This window comes from Sinohyriopsis cumingii, chromosome 15 (assembly GCF_028554795.1).
Source record: "Sinohyriopsis cumingii isolate HCF-2022 chromosome 15, ASM2855479v2, whole genome shotgun sequence".
NCBI lineage: Eukaryota > Metazoa > Mollusca > Bivalvia > Unionida > Unionidae > Sinohyriopsis > Sinohyriopsis cumingii.
The window spans coordinates 92,012,958-92,034,048 of NC_142975.1; the positions used below are offsets into that span (position 1 = coordinate 92,012,958).

A 21,091-nucleotide genomic window follows, 5' to 3' on the forward strand; every position below is an offset into this window, starting at 1 on the left:
TGAGCTCATCATTCATTGGTAATTACACAAGACATTGTGAGATTAATCCATTGGAATTAAAAATAAACATATAACTGACAGACAGCTGTTTATAGGCATTTAGAACTTATCAGTTCATCAATAGAAACATGTACCAATAAAGATAATTAGGAGCCTGTAATCAGGTTTTAATATAATCAGATTTAGCATATTTCTGGAATTAGGAATGTTTCTTCTGCAAATACATCATGATACCTTGGGAGAACTCATACTGTCTCATAAATCCTGCCCTCCCAGATTAAATCATTTCAGATAAAATTAAAAAAGTTATCTGTCCACCTAGGTGGCAGTTAGATTGAGTGACATCATCTTGATACCCCGATTGGTGCCAAATCCTGTGTAATCATCAGTTACTGCTTCCACTCTTGCCGAGTAGCGCACTCTCTACTGAATTGAAAGTCCATTCAAACAGTTTGGAAGTTTTTCTACCTGAAAACAAGATGGAGGAGTTTCATCTTCAAAGGGAAGTAACTCCATCTATAACTTTCCAACTTTTATGTTCTTTCTATTGTCGATGACAAGGTTAATAACTTTTCAGTGTTATTACTTTTGCCATCTTCATACATATATGGGCTTTTGAAACATACTTAAATGGGTCATGACAGTGTCCATGCACGTTGATTTAACTGCATTAATAAGTGCAGGTATGGTGCATGATATAGAGAACTCATTTAATATTGCTGTATAATTTCTGCAGTGTCCAAAAACATTCAGGTAAGTTTTCTATATTATCTTGTCTTTGCATCCACGTCATAAATGACACTTGATCGATTTTACCTGTTTAGAATATGATTGGGTCTTTCCTACAAATAACATTGTCTCAGAATGAATGTTGTAGCACCTGCTTCACAAGTATCAATAATGACACTTCAATACCTTTTTAATTTGCAGGTTTTTTGTGTTCTATAGAAACTCATTTTTATTACTGTATAGCGTTTGACATCGTTAGATACATACAGGTAGTTACTATTAGCAATTTTACCTGTGTAGGCATTCAAAAGCTGACCTTCCTACAGTTAATTTGTTACTAGAATTGATTATTTGGTGTCCACTTCATACATGTAGTTATTTAAAGGTCACTGGCAATATTCCAACATTTTCCAATTTATATCAGATTTGCATTACATGATTAAAAATAGTTATACTCACACGCAAAAAAACAAAAAAATTATCAAGGGTAAAGAAGAAATAATAATTTAATTACTCAGAATAGAAGTGTACAATGCTGTTACTTCCCCTTGGTTATGATTTCCCACCTATAGAGGATGCAACTGGAAATGACATACATTTATCTCTACAAGATGAAATACATGCTTCTTCTTGTCAAAAAATAAAACACTATAAACTATGGATAGGGAATATTTATGAAACTAAGGAAAACTAATTTACTGTTCAGCCTTATATCAGTAAGCGTGCACGACACACTAGATTGTGTCGCTTTCAAAACTGTTCCATTGTTTCAATTTATTTTGAAAATTCCTGTTAATACAGGTAAAAAGAATCAATGCTGGCTTCCCTGTGTCGGCAGACTTTATACAGAAAAAAAGATAAAAGAAATCGGCACACTTAAAGAATCCAAAGGAACCAAACTTGACTTCCTTTTGTTGGCCGACTTCAGAAGAAAAAAACAACACACAAAAAAGATACCAAAGTCAATTTTCCGGGGTTGGTTTGCATTGTAATAAAATAACCTATGTATTTGATATCCTGTCGGTAAGTGTCAACAATGAGTTTATTGCTCCATGCCAGTTGTGTTTATCACCCGGGCTTCTATTTGTTTGCCATATGTAATCATAATTGATGTTTGCAGGGCAAATATTATACACAATAATAACTTGCTTTAATAATACTTTTGTAACCCATGCTAGCAAAAAGATTATCATTTGCACTCGCATTGAATGTATTTTAAAATAATGATTTTTTATTTATTTGCGAGATACCGACCTATAGTTGACCTGGATACAATACAATCTGGGTCAGTTTGCAATAAGTAACTTGTCATGTGTAAATGGCAGGTGCTTTCAAGCAATCGGGTGATACTACTTTCGTCAAATTTGTGATTTTGTTATTTGACATAAGTGATACACACTACACTAAGGATGCATACGCAAGCCAGCATCCACTACATATACGGAGTTTGTGGATATATATTTTTAAAGAATAATTTTCGCATCATGAAAAAAGAATGAATATATGATAACAATGCAATGTTAATTTCTTTCATTTTATTTTCAAACAAGTGTATGTTTATCAATTTATTTTGTACTGTGAGTGTGTGTGGGGTGGGCACAAATTAAACACAAAATTGTTTCCTTTCTAATTTGTATGGAATAATGGAGCAAATATGATTGACAATATTGACCAGTAATGACAAGCTTTCAATTTACATGCGCAAACACTAAAACAACTTGAAAATTAACCGGTAAGAGCTTCATATTGCAGCAACTAAATACTGACAAAATGCTCAACATTATTCTCTTTCTCTCTCTCTCTCTCTTGCTCTCTCTTATGTGTAATCTAGTATGTATTGTATGCAACTGTGTTACAACGTGAAGCCTAAAATTAAGTATATTTGTTATAATATCCCATGTACACTACCCTTAGCAAAATGTATACGTATTATGTAGAATATTATGTTATTTTTTTTTGTTTTATAAATGATTATTGATAATTTGATCGGAAGACTTAAATTGAGAATGTCGTTGTGCAGATGCAAAAATTTTTTAGCATAAAAAATGTATATAAATATTTTAATTAGAACAAGCAAGATATGTCAGTTTGTGTTTTATCTCATAAATATGTACACTATGAAGTATGATTATTTTCTTTCAAAGAATATCAAAATAGTTTGTTTAAATTTAGTTTTTTTTCCCTAAAACCTATCTTACATAGCCTTTTTTTTTGTTGAAGAAAAAGAACGTACAAACTATTGATAAATTTGGCCGAATTTTATTTCGAGTTGGGCCGAATTGTCTTTGGGCCAAATTCACTATAATCCAGCATAAATTATACAACTTTCCCATCCCTCCCCTATTCAGTCCCAATGATTAAATACACTTTTTTCTGGTAAACATGGTTTTTCGGAAAAACAAAGAACGCTTTTTCCCCATTATCACTCTTTTGGTTACATCCGTATGCAACACAGTGCACCATATTTGCTGTACAAAAGCATGATTGTACGCTATATCACATAGACATTTATGTGGGGAAATTATGCACTTGAATAGCTAGGTTGAATAGAAGGGATAAATGTATGTCATATCCGGTTTTGGCACGCAGAAACTACCGATTGTTTATGGAGATTAACGAATAATTTTTTCATTTAATAAATTTAAATAATTAGTTTTAAGTCTAATTAAAAATTTTTATGGTGTGCATACATAACCAATGCGTTTGTACAATATGGGTGGCCGGTGACCTTTCAGCAACTCTTCATTGATTTTATTTGTGTAGGCAGTCAACAGTTTATTGGCTTTCCAATGGGTAACTTATTATTTGAATTTATTATTTAGCTTCCACTTCATAAGTATTAGTAGTGATGCTATAAATTCTCTACCTATACAGGCCATGTGTGCTCTTTTACAGGTCTTTATTTTGGTATGTAACTCTGTATACACACTCATAAGTTCATAAAGCAAGATTCATGCTGCTCTGTTTTGTCTTACAGATTTATACAACTGGTGAAACCAGTCTGACATCCACTCAGCATATGAAGTTTTCTCTGGTTGTCATTCCTTGAAAACATGTCAGACTTGCATATTGCATACAGAGGTCAGTGGGTGGCAGTTCTGTGGGTTTTAAGGGGAAGTGCAATAGCTTACTTTGACAGGAAAAATGTCAGCTTGCATACAAGGGTTCTAAACCATATAATTTACTCAGGAGTAAGGTGAAGAGCAACAACAGCCTCAGTCAGTCTTGCATATTAGAATTATGGACCGGCTACATGTATCAATATCCAGTATATCATCCCAGTGAGAAAAACTGTCATGCCAGTGAAGATGGCCATGTTCTGTCATGACTGGACTCAGCCATATACTATAATCACAGTGAGCCGCAACCACAGTAGATCATACATCAGCCACCAGACAAATGAACTGTCTAGTTCCATGACTCATTTAGTGTCGCTAGTCACTTCCTGAGTATAATGCCGAGCTTAGTTCCTCAATACCCATGAACCCAGTTCACAAACCCTGTTATATATGGATCAGTCTAACCTGCATAGTGCTGCTAGGCATGTACAGTAAATATGTCCAAGCTATACTGGCACTCTTATGGACAAGTCTAACGCGTATAGTGTCACAAGGCACTTTTGGTGGATGACATCCAGTTTATATAGATTCTCTCATGTATGTAATTTGCATCAAGACACTTCCAGCATAAGTTGACTATCTTGGTGCCTCAGTTCCCAAGAGATGTATTTTCAGTCACAAAAAGGGGACCTCTACTTATCAACACCTTGGAAGCTTCAGGATCTAACTTGTAACATGCTGTAACGAGCCATCATCCTGAACATTCTTCTCCAACTGTTTCGCATGTTGAACAAGAGACAGTGGCTTCACTACCTTAAACTAAAAACAACAAAAACTGGCTCTTAATTTCTCTTGTTATTACATATTACTATGATTACTGAAAGTCAGCCTTACAGATTGAAAGTTTTCTGCCCACTCCCATTGGAGTTCAGTCTTTCTCATTCATCTTGATTACCTGCAGGTCTGTATTTCTAACTGAAATTAATCATTGACTGCTTCCACAATCTGACAAAGTTCAGTTACAAGTTCCAAGTGTCTGTAGATGTTTTTTTTCTTGCAGATGTCTTTGCCTTGAATTATTGTCAGCAATTCTACAAAGCCCCCACAATCCATTTTTCCAGTTGGATATCCATCAGTCGATTTGTGATGTCATGACCATGGGATCAGTGTTACACCTGATATCTGTGGTGATCTTTCAATAATCAGAAACCAGCTTGCCTTCTCACACACTGAATCTTGTTGGACACACATGGGAGGATGTTTATAGAATAGCCCGCTTTGTAAACATAGAGGCCCAACATATGATGGCCATGGCCAAAGCAGCAGCTATGAACTTAAAACAGGTGGAACAAAATGCAATGCAAACCTCCACCTTTCTTAAAGACCATCACAGGCCAAGCTACAGTCACAATCTTAATGATCAAATCTCTTCCATGATCAGGTTGATGGAATTTGCAACAAGCCACCAAGAATACAATCTTCCATCCCTCAGCATCTCAACCACAGCATTTGAATTTGCAAGGCAACCAAAGTCACAGGGACACTCTTGGAGCACAGGCCACTGGGAAGCAGTCCTCCAAAATTTACAGCCATTGAAAATCATGGTTCTCCAGAATTAAGTGGAAAGAATCAAAGGGAAGGTGATCATTTTCACAAGCGTTTCAATAGAAAACCTTCCATATCTCTTACTTTTCACACACCCACCCCTTATCACAGATCCCATAGGGGAAGGCTCCAATTTTTTTTGGTGCCAAATTGGGGAGGTTTACCTTATCAACATTTGGACCTGACCATGGGGACTCAGAATCATGTTTAGAGCACATCATAAGCCTCTGCTCAGAGTTCCTTCAGCTACAAATGCATCACTCATTACTTGGTGTCAATGTAAGTGCATTTAATCAACTCTTTTACACTCTTGTGTTCAAATGGAATGCCAAAACAGGTTCTAAATGCTATCCATTTAGGACATTACACCTACAAAAAATAACAGGCTACAAAACAACAGGTTAGTTGTATTTTGGAGCACAACTTCATGTGTTACATCCTCATTCTCAGTCTCCTTGTCAACATGAACATCTCCAACCTTGTACCCTTTCAAGATTTTGGTCAAGTAGGTATGGAACTCATCATTCAGATAAACAGAGTATGTTTCCCCCCAGGAACAAGAATTGAAGTAATACTATCTGGTAGATTCATTGCCTACAGGGAACACTCCATCTGCAAGAGAAATCCTTCATCTGCTGGTTTTTGCTCAATGCAGCAACATATGTCTTAATCCTAGGTTTTCTTAATGGGTTTCTATTGCAATGATTTTGTGGTCCAGATATAGACCAAACCTTTGCATATAACAAAACTGTTCCCTGACTTGCTCTTGGTGCTCTAGGATAGAGAGCCAAGATACTACTCCAGTTTTTGTCTCCAAGATCTTTCCTAAAAGGCTGAACTCGATCTGGTGGGACCTTTACCCATATGGCAAAAGGTTACCTATCCAGGTTGTTCGATAGCTTCACAACACAAAGACATGGCTTCAAGACTTCCTCTGGATTTGTGAGAGAGAAAAGTTTTTTGCTTTTGAAGACACTCCGCAACATATTGAGTCTATTTTCCACGCTGATTATCTAGAAGCTGTCAAACACCTTAGATGACTGGAGATAGTCTCTCTGGGATCCTCCATCTCTTACCCATTCTCTTTAAGTATTATGATTGGGTAATGTATTTGAAGCATAAACCATGTTATCAACTAAAATATGTTTTTTGATAGTACTTACCCACTCATAATACACTTACACGCTCCCAGCCTCTCAACAGTTACATTTACGTAGAGAGGGTGCCTTCCACTCCAGTAGTAACTGGTGATTTCATTGGATTTGGTGCCAATCACAGTATTAAGGGACTCGATCAAACTGCCACCTAGGTTAACAGATAACTTTAAGCTTCTCAGCTAAAAAGTTTTAATCTGGGATGGCTGGATTACAAGATAGCAGTAGTTATCAGGTATTAGACTGGATAAATATTATCAAAGAAACATATTCTACTTGAGGAAAAAAAATGTTTATTTTGTCACAGTGTAAAATAGAATCATTTATATTTTTCAAGATTTGTTTCACTCAAACAAAAAACGAAACAGATTGTTCTGCCCCATGAATCTAGTTAGTGACAGATAACAGGCTTATCTGTATTTTTACCATCTAAGGAAACAATGTAGAACAAACATTTCACACTGGGAATTTTTGAGGATTTTTAGTTCTGTTCTATAACTGAAGATTGGAGGTGGGGAATTTCCTTCTCCATTTGTAAAATGGGGAATATTCTGAATGTTGGATGAATTTATTGAAGAAAAAAATATATGACCTGAAAGAAATAATGTGTGATTTTTGTGTAATCAGTTGATTTTTCAGGAAAGTTTTTCAGTTTTTAGAAAATACCATGAATTCAGCAATTATGCATCCTGGAATAGACCCAGAAAATTAATTAAAAAGATACAGTACTGTAATAAAAATATTGTTGTTCAAAACATAAGTTGCAGCAGAAACATTTTTTTTAGCTAAGTTAAAGAGCATTATTTTACATCAATCATTAATTGATTTGCTAAAATTAGATATAAAACTTTAAGAATTTGTCTACTATTTTTAAGGAAATCTATTCTTTCTAATCAGGTGGCCCACAGGACATATGAAGCTGTTTGTGAACGACACCAGTTTGATGTTTTGAGGTCAACAAGACACTTTGGGCCCATGGCTTTTTATTTTGCCTGGTATAAGAAGATTGAACCTTTGTTAGCAGATATGGTACAGAGAGATTTGTAAGTATCCAAAATGTAGTCTTTTAGTGAAGGTTCTTATGCTTGCATATTGATTTTGTTTGTTTCCAAAGTGTAGACTGTTAGTGAAGACTTTTGATGGCATATTATTGTTGTAGTATCCAAAGTGTAGACTGTTGGTGAAGAAGTGTAGACTGTTGGTGAAGACTTTTGATGGCATATTGATATTGTAGTATCCAAAGTGTAGACTGTTAGTGAAGACTTTTGATGGCATATTATTATTGTAGTATCCAAAGTGTATACTGTTAGTAAAGACTTTTGATGGCATATTATTATTGTAGAATCCAAAGTGTAGACTGTTAGTGAAGACTTTTGATGGCATATTATTATTGTAGTATTTAAAGTGTAGACTGTTTGTGAAGACTCTTTTGATAGCATGTTGATATTGTAAGCTTTGGAGTTGAAGACTGTTAGTGAAGACTTTTGATGACATATTATTATTTTAGAATCCAAAGTGTAGACTGTTTGTGAAGACTCTTGATAGGATACTGATATTGTAAGCATTTGAGTTGAAGACTGTTTATAGTGAAGACTTTTGATGGCATATTATTATTGTAGTATTTAAAGTGTAGATTGTTTGTGAAGACTGTTTTGATAGCATGTTGATATTGTAAGCTTTGGAGTTGAAGACTGTTTGTGAAGACTTTTAATGGCATTGTTACATATATTTCATTTGATTTAAGTTGTGTTTGATTTGATTTGATTGTTTGTCGGTTTTGGAATCTTTTTATTTTCTTTACATGTCAGTGTAATGTAATTTTGTTTGCTAAGAATGTGATATTTTCCAGAAAGTTTGTTTGACCTGAATTTTTCTATAAATACCTAATAATAGAAACACTTAGTTCCTGGCCTTGGCTGAGGGTCAAGTAAACAACGTTTTCTCGGAGTAAAATGATTGGTTCTTATCAAGGACATACAGGAGCTATGTGACTTTTACATGTAAACATGATCACATCATCCTCTATTTCGCAATTATGCATTTCCAAAACTACGAAATACTTAGTATTAATAGTGATGTTTAGAGAGAGAGTGGTCTCAGAGTCCTTGCTTTTAAACATTTAATGTCAAGTTGTTTTCTTCTGTTGTGACCAGTATTGAAATATTGAAGATTTTTTTTTTTTAGTTATATGTTAATTTTTCTTCAGATTATTTGGGCTCTAGAAGATTAATTCGTTTCTCTGGAAATATTATTGTATTCATACAGAACTCTTGAACAAGGACATTTTTGAAAATTTTATTTGGATTTCCAAGACCAGAGGATTAATTATTATGTTTCTACACAACACAGTACAGGCTACAGCATACGTCATTGCCTTCTATCTTGGATTCTTTGTCGGGACTCAAACTTGGAATCATTAGAACATTTCAATATTAGGACTTCACAAATTTTATTTGTGGATTATTCTTGTATTAATTTTGGATTTGATTCTGGAAACCATAAGTCCTCATATTTTTTCATTCTTACAGTATTTTTCCAGGGAAATAAATTATTTGTTATATTTTTCAAAGCTTGTTGTTTTCACTCTTTATTGTGTTACTATTTATTCGAGCCAAACACGTAACATAACAGCATATTATTATTGTAGTATCTAAAGTGTATTTGTGTAGACTCTTTTGATAGCATGTTGATATTGTATACATTCGAGTTGAAGACGGTTAGTGAAGACTCTTTTGGTGGCATATTGATTTTGTTAGTATCTAAATTGTGGACTGGTAGTGAAGATTGTTTTGATGGCATATTCGTATTGTTAGTATCCAAATTGATGTTGTTTGTATCCAAAGTCTAGATGGTGAAGGCTTTTGATGGCATATTCGTATTGTTAGTATCCAAATTGATGTTGTTTGTATCCAAAGTCTAGATGGTGAAGGCTTTTGATGGCATATTCATATTTTAAGTATCCAAAGTGTAGACTGTTAGTGAAGACTTTTGATGGCATATTGATATTGTAACAACCAAAGTGTAGACTATTAGTGAAAATTTTTGATGGCATATTGATATTCTTCTTGACAGACATGCTTTCTCCACCTTCTGGAAAACAGTTTTAGTCTTTCCAATAAGGAATTCTAGGCCACTGAAAACATACTAACACAATGTGTGGTTAACATGTATTCTTAATATTGGGAAGCAAAATAGTCATTAGAGTTTAATAAATTTGTACATTGTTCTGAACCTAAAATATATTTTTTTCTGATGCATGATCTCTTAAATCATTTATAAACATAAACAACTCTGTCAAAAAGGTCTGCATCATGCCATGCTGAGATCATTCACACAATACATGTGGAAACTATTCATTGTACTCATTTATGTTTCCATCTTAAACTGTTTTCATGAAACAGAATCAAAACAAACCAGAATAATAAGCAATACCTGGCAGTATTGATTTAGACAATGCAGGTTCTGTTACACCATACACTTCACTTAGCATTCAGACAAGGAAAGAAAACTTCTAATAATTTAATAGGCTATCTCCAAGGACATGTATATAGATTCAGGCACAAAGGGACAATTTTAATGATTAAGCCTGAAATCTGTATTGAGAAAAAAAACAAAGGCTTCATTGGTTGTTGTAGTTTTGGGTTTAATGCCATTTCTCAGTACAAGATAGGCTATATACATGGCAGCCAGTATAATTGGTGGAAGAAGAACCCTGGAAAACCCTGGTAACTACCACCAGCCCATTGGGAAACCACTGGCAGCTTTCTCACATACCCACATTGGCCAAACCCAAAATTCAAATACACATGTGAGACATGAGATGGCAGTGATCAGTAAAGGTGAGTGCTCAGCCACCCTGGGCCTGAAGGCCCAAACTGCATTAATTTGGTAGATCTGTATAAAAGTATAAAACATATTGGCAATTATTAATCACTGGAACTATCCTAACCTAACTAGTTTTGTTCTCGTTGATTTCATCAAAGGGCTGACTTTCAAGGTTTTTAAACAGAAATATTGATACCTTTCAAAATGTGGTCAAAAGTAAAGGTGAAGACAGAAGTGAATCTGTTATAGACTCTGTGACTAAAAATGTTCCATTTGAAGAGCACCTGTTTTTTTTAATTCCCCCATCCCCCATTATAGCAGAATAGGTAATATGATGGTACAATTAAATGCAGACTTGACCATGGTAATAATTGGATGGCACAGTTAAATTATACAGACTTTACTTGGTTGTTGTTGTTGTTTTGGGGTTTAACGCCATTTTTCAGCAAAGGATAGGCTATACAAGGCGGCTAGTATTATTGGTGGAGGAAGAATCCGGGAAAACACCGGAAAGAACCACCGACCCACGAGAAGCTACTGGCAAGCTTTCTCACATACCCACACTGGCCGAATCCAAGACTCGAACCCATGCAGACAGAGGTGAGATGGCAGTGATCCGTAACGGAGGGCGCTTTAGACCACTCGGCCACTCGGGGCCCCTGACTTTACTTGGTAATCATAGGATGGCACAGTTAAATATACAGACTTTACTTCGTGATAATTAGATTGCACAGTTAAATTATACAGACTATTTGGTAATAATTGGATGGCACAGTTAAATATACAGATATTACTTGGTAATAATTGGATGGCACAGTTAAATATACAGATATTACTTGGTAATAATTGGATGGCACAGTTAAATTATACAGACTTTACTTGGTAATAATTCGATTGCACAGTTAAATATACAGATATTACTTGGTAATAATTGGATGGCACAGTTAAATATACAGATATTACTTGGTAATAATTGGATGGCACAGTTAAATTATACAGACTTTACTTGGTAATAATTCGATTGCACAGTTAAATATACAGATATTACTTGGTAATAATTGGATGGTACAGTTAAATTATACAGACTTTACTTGGTAATAATTGGATGGCACAGTTAAATTATACAGACTTTACTTGGTAATAATTGGATGGCACAGTTAAATTATACAGACTTTACTTGGTAATAATTGGATGGTACAGTTAAATTATACAGACTTTACTTGGTAGTAATTGGATGGCACAGTTAAATTATACAGACTTTACTTGGTAATAATTGGATGGTACAGTTAAATATACAGATATTACTTGGTAATAATTGGATGGTACAGTTAAATTATACAGACTTTACTTGGTAATAATTGGATGGTACAGTTAAATTATACAGACTTTACTTGGTAATAATTGGATGGTACAGTTAAATATACAGATATTACTTGGTAATAATTGGATGGTACAGTTAAATTATACAGACTTTACTTGGTAATAATTGGATGGCACAGTTAAATTATACAGACTTTACTTGGTAATAATTGGATGGCACAGTTAAATATACAGATATTACTTGGTAATAATTGGATGGCACAGTTAAATTATACAGACTTTACTTGGTAATAATTGGATGGCACAGTTAAATATACAGATATTACTTGGTAATAATTGGATGGTACAGTTAAATTATACAGACTTTACTTGGTAATAATTGGATGGCACAGTTAAATATACAGATATTACTTGGTAATAATTGGATGGCACAGTTAAATTATACAGACTTTACTTGGTAATAATTGGATGGCACAGTTAAATTATACAGACTTTACTTGGTAATAATTGGATGGCACAGTTAAATATACAGATATTACTTGGTAATAATTGGATTGCACAGTTAAATTATACAGACTTTACTTGGTAATAATTGGATGGCACAGTTAAATATACAGATATTACTTGGTAATAATTGGATGGCACAGTTAAATTATACAGACTTTACTTGGTAATAATTGGATGGCACAGTTAAATTATACAGACTTTACTTGGTAATAATTGGATGGCACAGTTAAATTATACAGACTTTACTTGGTAATAATTGGATGGCACAGTTAAATATACAGATATTACTTGGTAATAATTGGATGGCACAGTTAAATTATACAGACTTTACTTGGTAATAATTGGATGGCACAGTTAAATATACAGATATTACTTGGTAATAATTGGATGGTACAGTTAAATTATACAGACTTTACTTGGTAATAATTGGATGGCACAGTTAAATATACAGACTTTACTTGGTAATTGGATGGCACAGTTAAATATACAGATATTACTTGGTAATAATTGGATGGTACAGTTAAATTATACAGACTTTACTTGGTAATAATTGGATGGCACAGTTAAATATACAGATATTACTTGGTAATAATTGGATGGCACAGTTAAATTATACAGACTTTACTTGGTAATAATTGGATGGCACAGTTAAATATACAGATATTACTTGGTAATAATTGGATGGCACAGTTAAATATACAGATATTACTTGGCAATAATTGGATGGCACAGTTAAATTATACAGACTTTACTTGGTAATAATTCGATTGCACAGTTAAATATACAGATATTACTTGGTAATAATTGGATGGCACAGTTAAATTATACAGACTTGACTTGGTAATAATTCGATTGCACAGTTAAATTATACAGACTTGGTAATAATTGGATTGCATAGTTAAATAATACAGATATTACTTGGTTATAATTGGATTGCATAGGTAAGTTATATAGACTTCACTTGGTAATAATTGAATGACACAGTTAAATATACATACATTATTACTATGGTAATAATGGGATGGTACAATTAAAATTTCAGACAATTACAAGAATAATTGTTTTTTGAGAAGATTTTATCATGAGGACTCCAGCATTTTTTGGACAAAATCTTCATGTTTTGCACAGTTAAGTGAAAACTGTGTTTGACAACAAAAATGTTGTAGGCTTATTTATATTATTACATAATTATATATTGTGGCAATTACAGCAGTTCTGCATATTTTTTAAACACTATTTTAACTTTTTGGACTTGAGGCGGATGTTTGGTGGGTTTACAGTACTTTTAACACATTTGCTAAATCATGTCAAGGAAATATTAGCTAATTATATTCCCAAGGAAATATGGAAGCATACTGGTCTGTTGTCTATCAAACCCAGCACCTTTGATTGCACATTCCACTTTTGGATAGTTATTTTTTAAAACCAGAAACATCTAGCACATTGTAATAGTTGACACTGTAATAGTTGACACAGTCAAGTAGTAGAGACAGTGTCATATTAGTCAGTGTAATAGTTGACACAAGGTAGTGTAGTAGTAGACACAATGTAACAGTAGGCACACTGATATTTTGACACAATATAGACACTGTAGTAGTAGGGAAAATGTAATAGTTGACACAATATAGACACAGTGTAGTAGTAGGCAGAGTATAATAATTGACACAATATAGACACAGTGTAGTAGTAGGCAAAATGTAATAGTTGACACAATATAGACACAATGTAGTAGTAGGCAGAGTGTAATAGTTGACACAATATAGGCAGAGTGTACTAGTTGACACGATATAGACACAGTGTAGTAGTAGGCAAAATGTAATTGACACATTATAGATACAGTGTAGTAGTAGGCACAGTGTATAGTTGACACAATATAGACACATTGTAGTAGTAGGCGCAATGTAATAGTTGACACAATATAGACACAGTGTAGCTGTGGGCACAGTGTAATAGTTGACACAATGTATATACAGTGTAGTAGTAGACTCAGCAAAGTATTAGACTGATATTAGACACATTGTAGTATTCAACACAGTGTAGTAGTAGTAGACAGTATAATAGATGACACAGTGCAGTAGTAGACATTATAAAAGATGACAGTGTAGTAGACTCAGTCTAGTCTCAGACACTGGGTAGTGGTATACACAGTGTTGTAGTAGACAGTGTAATAGTTAACACAGAGTAGACCCAGTGTAGTAGTATACTCAGCCTAGTCTTAGACACTGGGTAGTGGTAGACAATATAGTAATAGACAAAACAAATTGGTATGCATGTTTATATGTACATGTAGGTTAACAGATTAGGTTTTGATGCCATTATTGCAGTTTTGCACATTTTGTGAAAGTTTTACATTTGCAAGGTACCTTTTTTTAATGTAGTGTCTCACATATATGTTCTACAGACATAAATCTAGTTGAAAACAAAATTATCTTGTATAGATTATCCTTGGAGTGAGACCTTAGTAACTGAAATGTAGGAGCTAGGGTATTTGTTTCATTAGAACAACATTTATTTTGGTAACAAGGAGAAATGAATAAATGTTTTACAGCCTCTAAAGGGATGCATTATCCAATGATGAAATAAATAATAAAATTTTGACTAATTAGAATTTTTAACTAAATGTACTACCTATTTGGATCAATTGTAGTATTTCTTTCTCTTGCAACAAGGTAAAGGTATGAAAAGAGTTTTTCTCAAAAATTGAATGTTCAGCTTGAACAGTTTAGGTGATGGCAAAGTCTAAAATAACTTCATAAAATTACAAATTCCAAAAATCACTTAACAAAATAAAATGTTTCCAAACAACACTATATTTTTATTCAGTTTTACTGATTAATATTCAGTATTAGCTAACATAAACAAATCTCAGGTGTAAAAAAATGCACTTTAATAATTTTAACATTCAGTGTCTTGTCCAGAGTGTGTGTTCTCCATCCATTTAGTGAGTTGTCCATTAAGTAAATACCACATTAGTCAGTTTTCCACTTAGTGAATTGTCCATTTGGTGAGTTGCCTTGTTAGGGAGTTATTAATTTATTGAGTTTTCCATTCATTGACTTTTCCAATCAGTGATTTGGCCATTCATTGAGTTCCCTTTTCAGTGAGTTGGCCATTCATTGAGTCATCCATTTGGTGTGTTGTCATTTAATTGATTGTTGGTGAGTTGATTATTTGGTAAGTTATCCATCAACCCAGGGATTCGGCTAATCATGCTGTCTCTTCTGTGATATTTTTTTTTATGCTTCTTATGTTCTGACACAGAAAATGAGCAATATTTGACATTTTCAATTCAGAATTTTTGATGCAGTCCATAAAACTGGAACATGGTGCTTCCTGCAGAAATGTAAAACTCTGTGTGTACTGACTAATGATGTTGGATTGATATAAAATCCTCTGTTTATTTAGCATTCTATAAGAGGTTTATAAAAAAGTATTGAAACAAAATGAATATGGAAAATATAATCTTATTATGTGCAACATTTCATGTCTTAGGTTTAAACATTAATATTTTGTATGTTATTCTTGGTACCAAAGATAATATGAAGACATTGGAAATGTAAGTTGTTTAGAACTTACCTTCCATATTTCCTTATTTACCCATTCGTAATGCTCAAACATGGTAGACCCTGATCAGTTGGAATCGTGTTGATAATATAGTGGTGACTCACTACATACGTTCAAAATACTTCTGCCATTCTGATATGCAGAGGGACATTCTCCCTGCCCAAATTGCATGTATGCATGTAAATTTAATAAATCCCCATAATCATTGTAGGAGAGGCTGAGACAGATGTCCATTCAATGTCCCTACGACAGCTAAATCAAGGTGCAACACTGATATTGGTGCATTAAAGGGAGAGCACTGTACAAACAAGCAGATTTGTCCCAAATCAAATCTCTAGGAGCCCCAGAATTAATTTATTACATAATTCATTTGATCCCTATTGTAATGTGCAAATAGCTTTTCCCTGGGGATGCAAATTCAATTTATACTAACAGTAAATAAATTGTATACATGCACCAACCAACCATGTTTTACTATAGGGCCATCCCTAATCTGCTTTTATATCATTAGGTGCATATTCTTTAAGGTTGGAGATGAGTTTTCTCTTAATACAGTGTAACATGGAATACTGGCAGAGATTACAAAGTCTCCTTGCTCATGTTGGGTAACAGGATTTTTTAATGTCTTTTTCTATGTCTCGGGTCTTACAAGGCTCAATTCTGTCATTACTTTTTTTTTAAAGTCTTTGTATGCATCAGGTTCTACAAAGCCCAATTCTTCCATTTCTTTTTTTTTTAAAGTCTTTGTATGCATCAGGTTCTACAAAGCCCAATTCTTCCATTTCTTTTTTTTTTAAAGTCTTTGTATGCATCAGGTTCTACAAAGCCCAATTCTTCCATTTCTTTTTTCATAAGATGATGGTGCATTGCAAGTGAAAATTTACAAAGAATTTTTTTTTTTTCATTTCAGACTGAGTGATGGAGTGGATTTAATTAAACTTTACTTCAAAATACACCAAGAGCTTTCCTCCACTGTAGTTCTGGAAGAGAATATAGATGAACTTCATATAATAAAGGTATGACAAACAGCCTTGTCACATGCTCTCATTTCATCTGTCTGTATGTTAAACGACATACAGTCTTGTTATATCTGCCCATTTCATCTGTCACACCTGTATATCAATGTCAAACAGCATTGTCATCTGATGTCCATTTCATGTCTCTCACCTCTGTATATATGTTAATGACAGCTGCTGTTTTATACAGTCCATTTTATCTGTCACCTTTATATTAATGGCAGACATCTGTGTTATGTCATATTCATTTCATCTATCTGTATGTTTATGACAAACAGACATGTTAATTGTTGTAAGTTTCATCTGTCAGACTTTACAGTGTCTGTATTTTTATGAATTTTGTTTTCTGCTCACTAACATTTGAATTACTTCATAGTTAAAACCAAACTTTGGTATGAGGTTTTTCATTAAAGGAGAGGTAAGGAAAGTTGAATTTTACATTTTTTTTTTCCAGAATGTTATCTTGTATTATGAATTATGTTTCCACTCAGTAACTTTGAAAGCCTTAATGGAAGCTATTTGTTATTTAATGTCAGTAATTGATTTTCACATTTTTTACTGGCTTATGACCAGTATTTGACTTTGACCTTTGTACTTATCCAGGGTTTCCTTGTATTTATCAAAGGTTTCCTTGTATTTGTTCAACGTTTCCTTGTATTTATTCAAGGTTTCCTTGTATTTATCCAAGGTTTCTTTGTATGTTTTTCAAGGTGTCCTTCTGTTGCATTATTCTGCAGACACATTTCTAGTCTGCTTGAATGTTGAAGTCCCTATTTTAAGACAAGTAATGATATTTTACACAAGTTTTCCTCAATTGTAAATTAATTGATGATGTGAAATCAAATACTGGACTGACATAAGTGAGGCACACAAATAAGGACATCATAATTGAAATTGAAATGTCATACAATTTTGAGAAAGAAAAAGAAACAAAATCTCATCAAAAACAAAATTAGAGATCGTATTTAGGTTGAAAAGGCTTTTGTTCATGATTTCCCATGATAAATACTGGATGTTGATTTCAAATAATGACTGTTCCCTCTTGAAATTAGTAACTTTGAATATAATATGATAAATGAAAATATTTTGTTGCTTTTTCAGAATTTCTGTGAGAAGATGGTGAAAAATCCAAATTATAAAGGACAGTTGCAACTTGCAATACAGGCATATGAGGCGGCATTATCATCCCAGGCCAAACATAGCCAGTCATAGCAGATCAACTGAAACAAGAGCTACAATTCCTTTCTGTCTGTTTTATGGCACCTTATATTTGAAAACAAATAGATTCTGTTTATAAATTATGTGTTCTTTCAATAATATTAAGTATGGAAATGACATTATTGGTTTGTCTAGCGTACAAAGCCAGGATCAGATTGTCTGTTCCACAAAGCCAGGATCAGGTTGTCTATTCCACACAGCCAGGATCAGGTTGTCTTTCCCACACAGCCAGGATCAGGTTATCTATCCCACACAGCCAGGATCAGGTTATCTATCCCACACAGCCAGGATCAGGTTGTCTTTCCCACACAGCCAGGATCAGGTTGTCTATTCCACACAGCCAGGATCAGGTTATCTATCCCACACAGCCAGGATCAGGTTATCTATCCCACACAGCCAGGATCAGGTTGTCTTTCCCACACAGCCAGGATCAGGTTGTCTATTCCACAAAGCCAGGATCAGGTTGTCTTTCCCACACAACCAGGATCAGGTTATCTATCCAACACAGCCAGGATCAGGTTATCTATCCCACACAGCCAGGAGGTTTATTATAGTGAGGGGCCACTGTCTGATTCAGACAGAAAATTTGTGGTCAAAGAATGCATTACGTTAGAGTGAAAGTATGTCAGATATACTATGGAAATAGCATTAGATTTTAGCATTGGCTTACTTCACATCAATGCCTGATTGTAATTCCACCTAGTTCTTTTTTATAAAAAAAATATTCAAAAAATTATGTTCAGAAAGACATCTTCCAATGTACATGTGAATCATGCTTGCCTTCTAAGAACAATTACTTATCTCCTCAGTTTTTAACCTTAAACCATGATCACTTACGTAAGATTCCATTTATCATGGCATAAAATAATTGTAGTCAAATTGTGTCGTACGTAAGATTCAGTTTATCATGTTGGATATAATAATTGTAGAAAAAGTGTCTCTTGATCACCTGTATATCTAGATCACAGAAATGCTTGTCATGTTTGATTGTAATTCTTTTGTAAAAACATTTGAATATTGATCATGCAGAAATAGTGTAATGAATGTATGTCTTGGAACAGGAAAAAGTCATAATTTCTTGTGCCCTAAGACTTATATGTAAATAAAAGATTTAACCCTTTTAGGGTCCCAACAGTTTTAAGCTACAATCAGCATGATTACCTCTTGTTACATGAACAGTTGCCAGCTCTTGTTCAGTTTGCAAGTCAGTAAACTTTTATACACTAATGTGATTGCCTTTACATTGTTATTTTGTGTGAATATTTATTTCTCCTTCAGATAATTTCTCCAATCACATTAAGGTTAGGGATATAAGCCTGTTAAGTTGGCTAAAATGGCATGTTATTTACATTTGACCTGATTGCCTTGGTATTAAATTACCTTGTGATTCTGTGTGATAGAAAACCAAATCAAACTGAGTACATGTATACATTTTACATATGCTTTCCTATAACTCCTTCTCTTCTCTCCCCCACTCCTGCTTCCGAAAATGAAAATTAACACAAGTTTAGGGAAAATTCTTTAATTAAACAGGTTGTGAATACATCAACAATTAACTGTGATAAAAAGTGCAAGCTAACTGCTAATAAACAGAAAAGATCACAGCACTATTTAGATGAAGCAGGTTAGTCTTAACATTGAGTGTGAAGCAGGTTAGTCTTAACATTGAGTGTGAAGCAGGTTAGTCTTAACATTGAGTTGAAGCAGGTTAGTCTTAACATTGAGTGTGAAGCAGGTTAGTCTTAACATTGAGCTGAAAATAGGTTAGTCTTAACATTGAGTGTGAAGCAGGTTAGTCTTAACATTGAGTTGAAGCAGGTTAATCTTAACATTGATTGTGAAGCAGGTTAGTCTTAACATTGAGTTGAAGCAGGTTAGTCTTAACATTGAGTTGAAGCAGGCTAATCTTAACATTGAATGTGAAGCAGGTTAGTCTTAACATTAAGTTGAAAATAGGTTAGTCTTAACATTGAGTTGAAGCAGGTTAGTCTTAACATTGAATTGATGTGATGTGATTTTGATTTTTTACGTAGCTTTAACAATTTTTCAGTTATATCGCTACGATGTCTGCAATGTGGCAGTTTATAGTGATGTCTATCACTGGGGCATCATGCCGCAGACATGTAGCATGATGTCCCACCCAGTCACATTATCCTGACACCAGGCCAACCAGTCCTAACGCTAAGCTCTTGATGCTGAATGCCAAGCGAGGCAGCTGTTAGTACCATTTTTGTAAGTCTCTGGTATGAATCGGTAGGGGATCGAACCCATGACCTCCAGCATCCTAGGCAGACGGTCTAACCACTAGGCCACCAGAGCAGTATATTGAATTGAAGCAGGTTAGTCTTAACATTGAGTTGAAGCAGGTTAGCCTTATCATTGAGTTGAAGCAGGTTAGTCTTAACATTGAGTTGAAGCAGGTTAATCTTAAGATTAGTTGAAGCAGGTTAGTCTTAACATTGAGTTGAAGCATGTTAGTCTTAACATTGAGTTGAAACAGGTTAGTCTTAACATTGAGTTGAAGCAGGTTAGTCTTAACATTGAGTTAAAGCAGGTTAGTCTTAACATTGAGTTGAAGCAGGTTAGTCTTAGCATTGAGTTGAAGCAGGTTAATTTTAAAATTGAGTTGAAGCAGGTTAGTCTTAACATTGAGTTGAAACAGGTTAGTCTTAACATTGAGTTGAAAATGGTTAGTCTTAACATTGAGTTGAAGCAGGTTAATTTTAACATTCAGTTGAAGCAGGTTAATCTTAACACTGAGTTGAAGCAGGTTAGTCTTAACATTGAGTTGAAGCAGGTTAGTCTTAACATTAACTTGAAGCAGGTTAGTCTTAACACTGAGTTGAAGCAGGTTAATATTAACATTGAGTTGAAGCAGGTTAGTCTTAACATTGAGTTGAAGCAGGTTAGTCTTAACACTGAGTTGAAGCAGGTTAATCTTAACATTGAGTTGAAGCAGGTTAGTCTTAACATTGAGTTGAAGCAGGTTAGTCTTTACATTGAGTTGAAGCAGGTTAGTCTTTACATTGAGTTGAAGCAGGTTAGTCTTAACATTGAGTTGAAGAAGGTTAGTCTTAACATTGAGCTGAAGCTG

At 34.1% G+C, this 21,091-nt stretch overlaps 1 protein-coding gene across 1 annotated transcript in view; it reads left to right on the plus strand.

Moving 5' to 3' along the window:
• Nucleotides 1-19,224, plus strand: part of LOC149782308 (small ribosomal subunit protein mS22-like) — a 41,582-nt gene extending 22,358 nt beyond the window's left edge. The window contains exons 6-8 of the mRNA XM_089933688.1: nt 7,445-7,590; nt 16,674-16,779; nt 17,881-19,224. Of these exons, the coding sequence (XP_089789814.1) occupies nt 7,445-7,590; nt 16,674-16,779; nt 17,881-17,991 (363 nt within the window). The 3' untranslated portion in view covers nt 17,992-19,224. The remainder of the gene's footprint in view (nt 1-7,444; nt 7,591-16,673; nt 16,780-17,880) is intronic.
• Nucleotides 19,225-21,091: the final 1,867 nt, after the last annotated feature.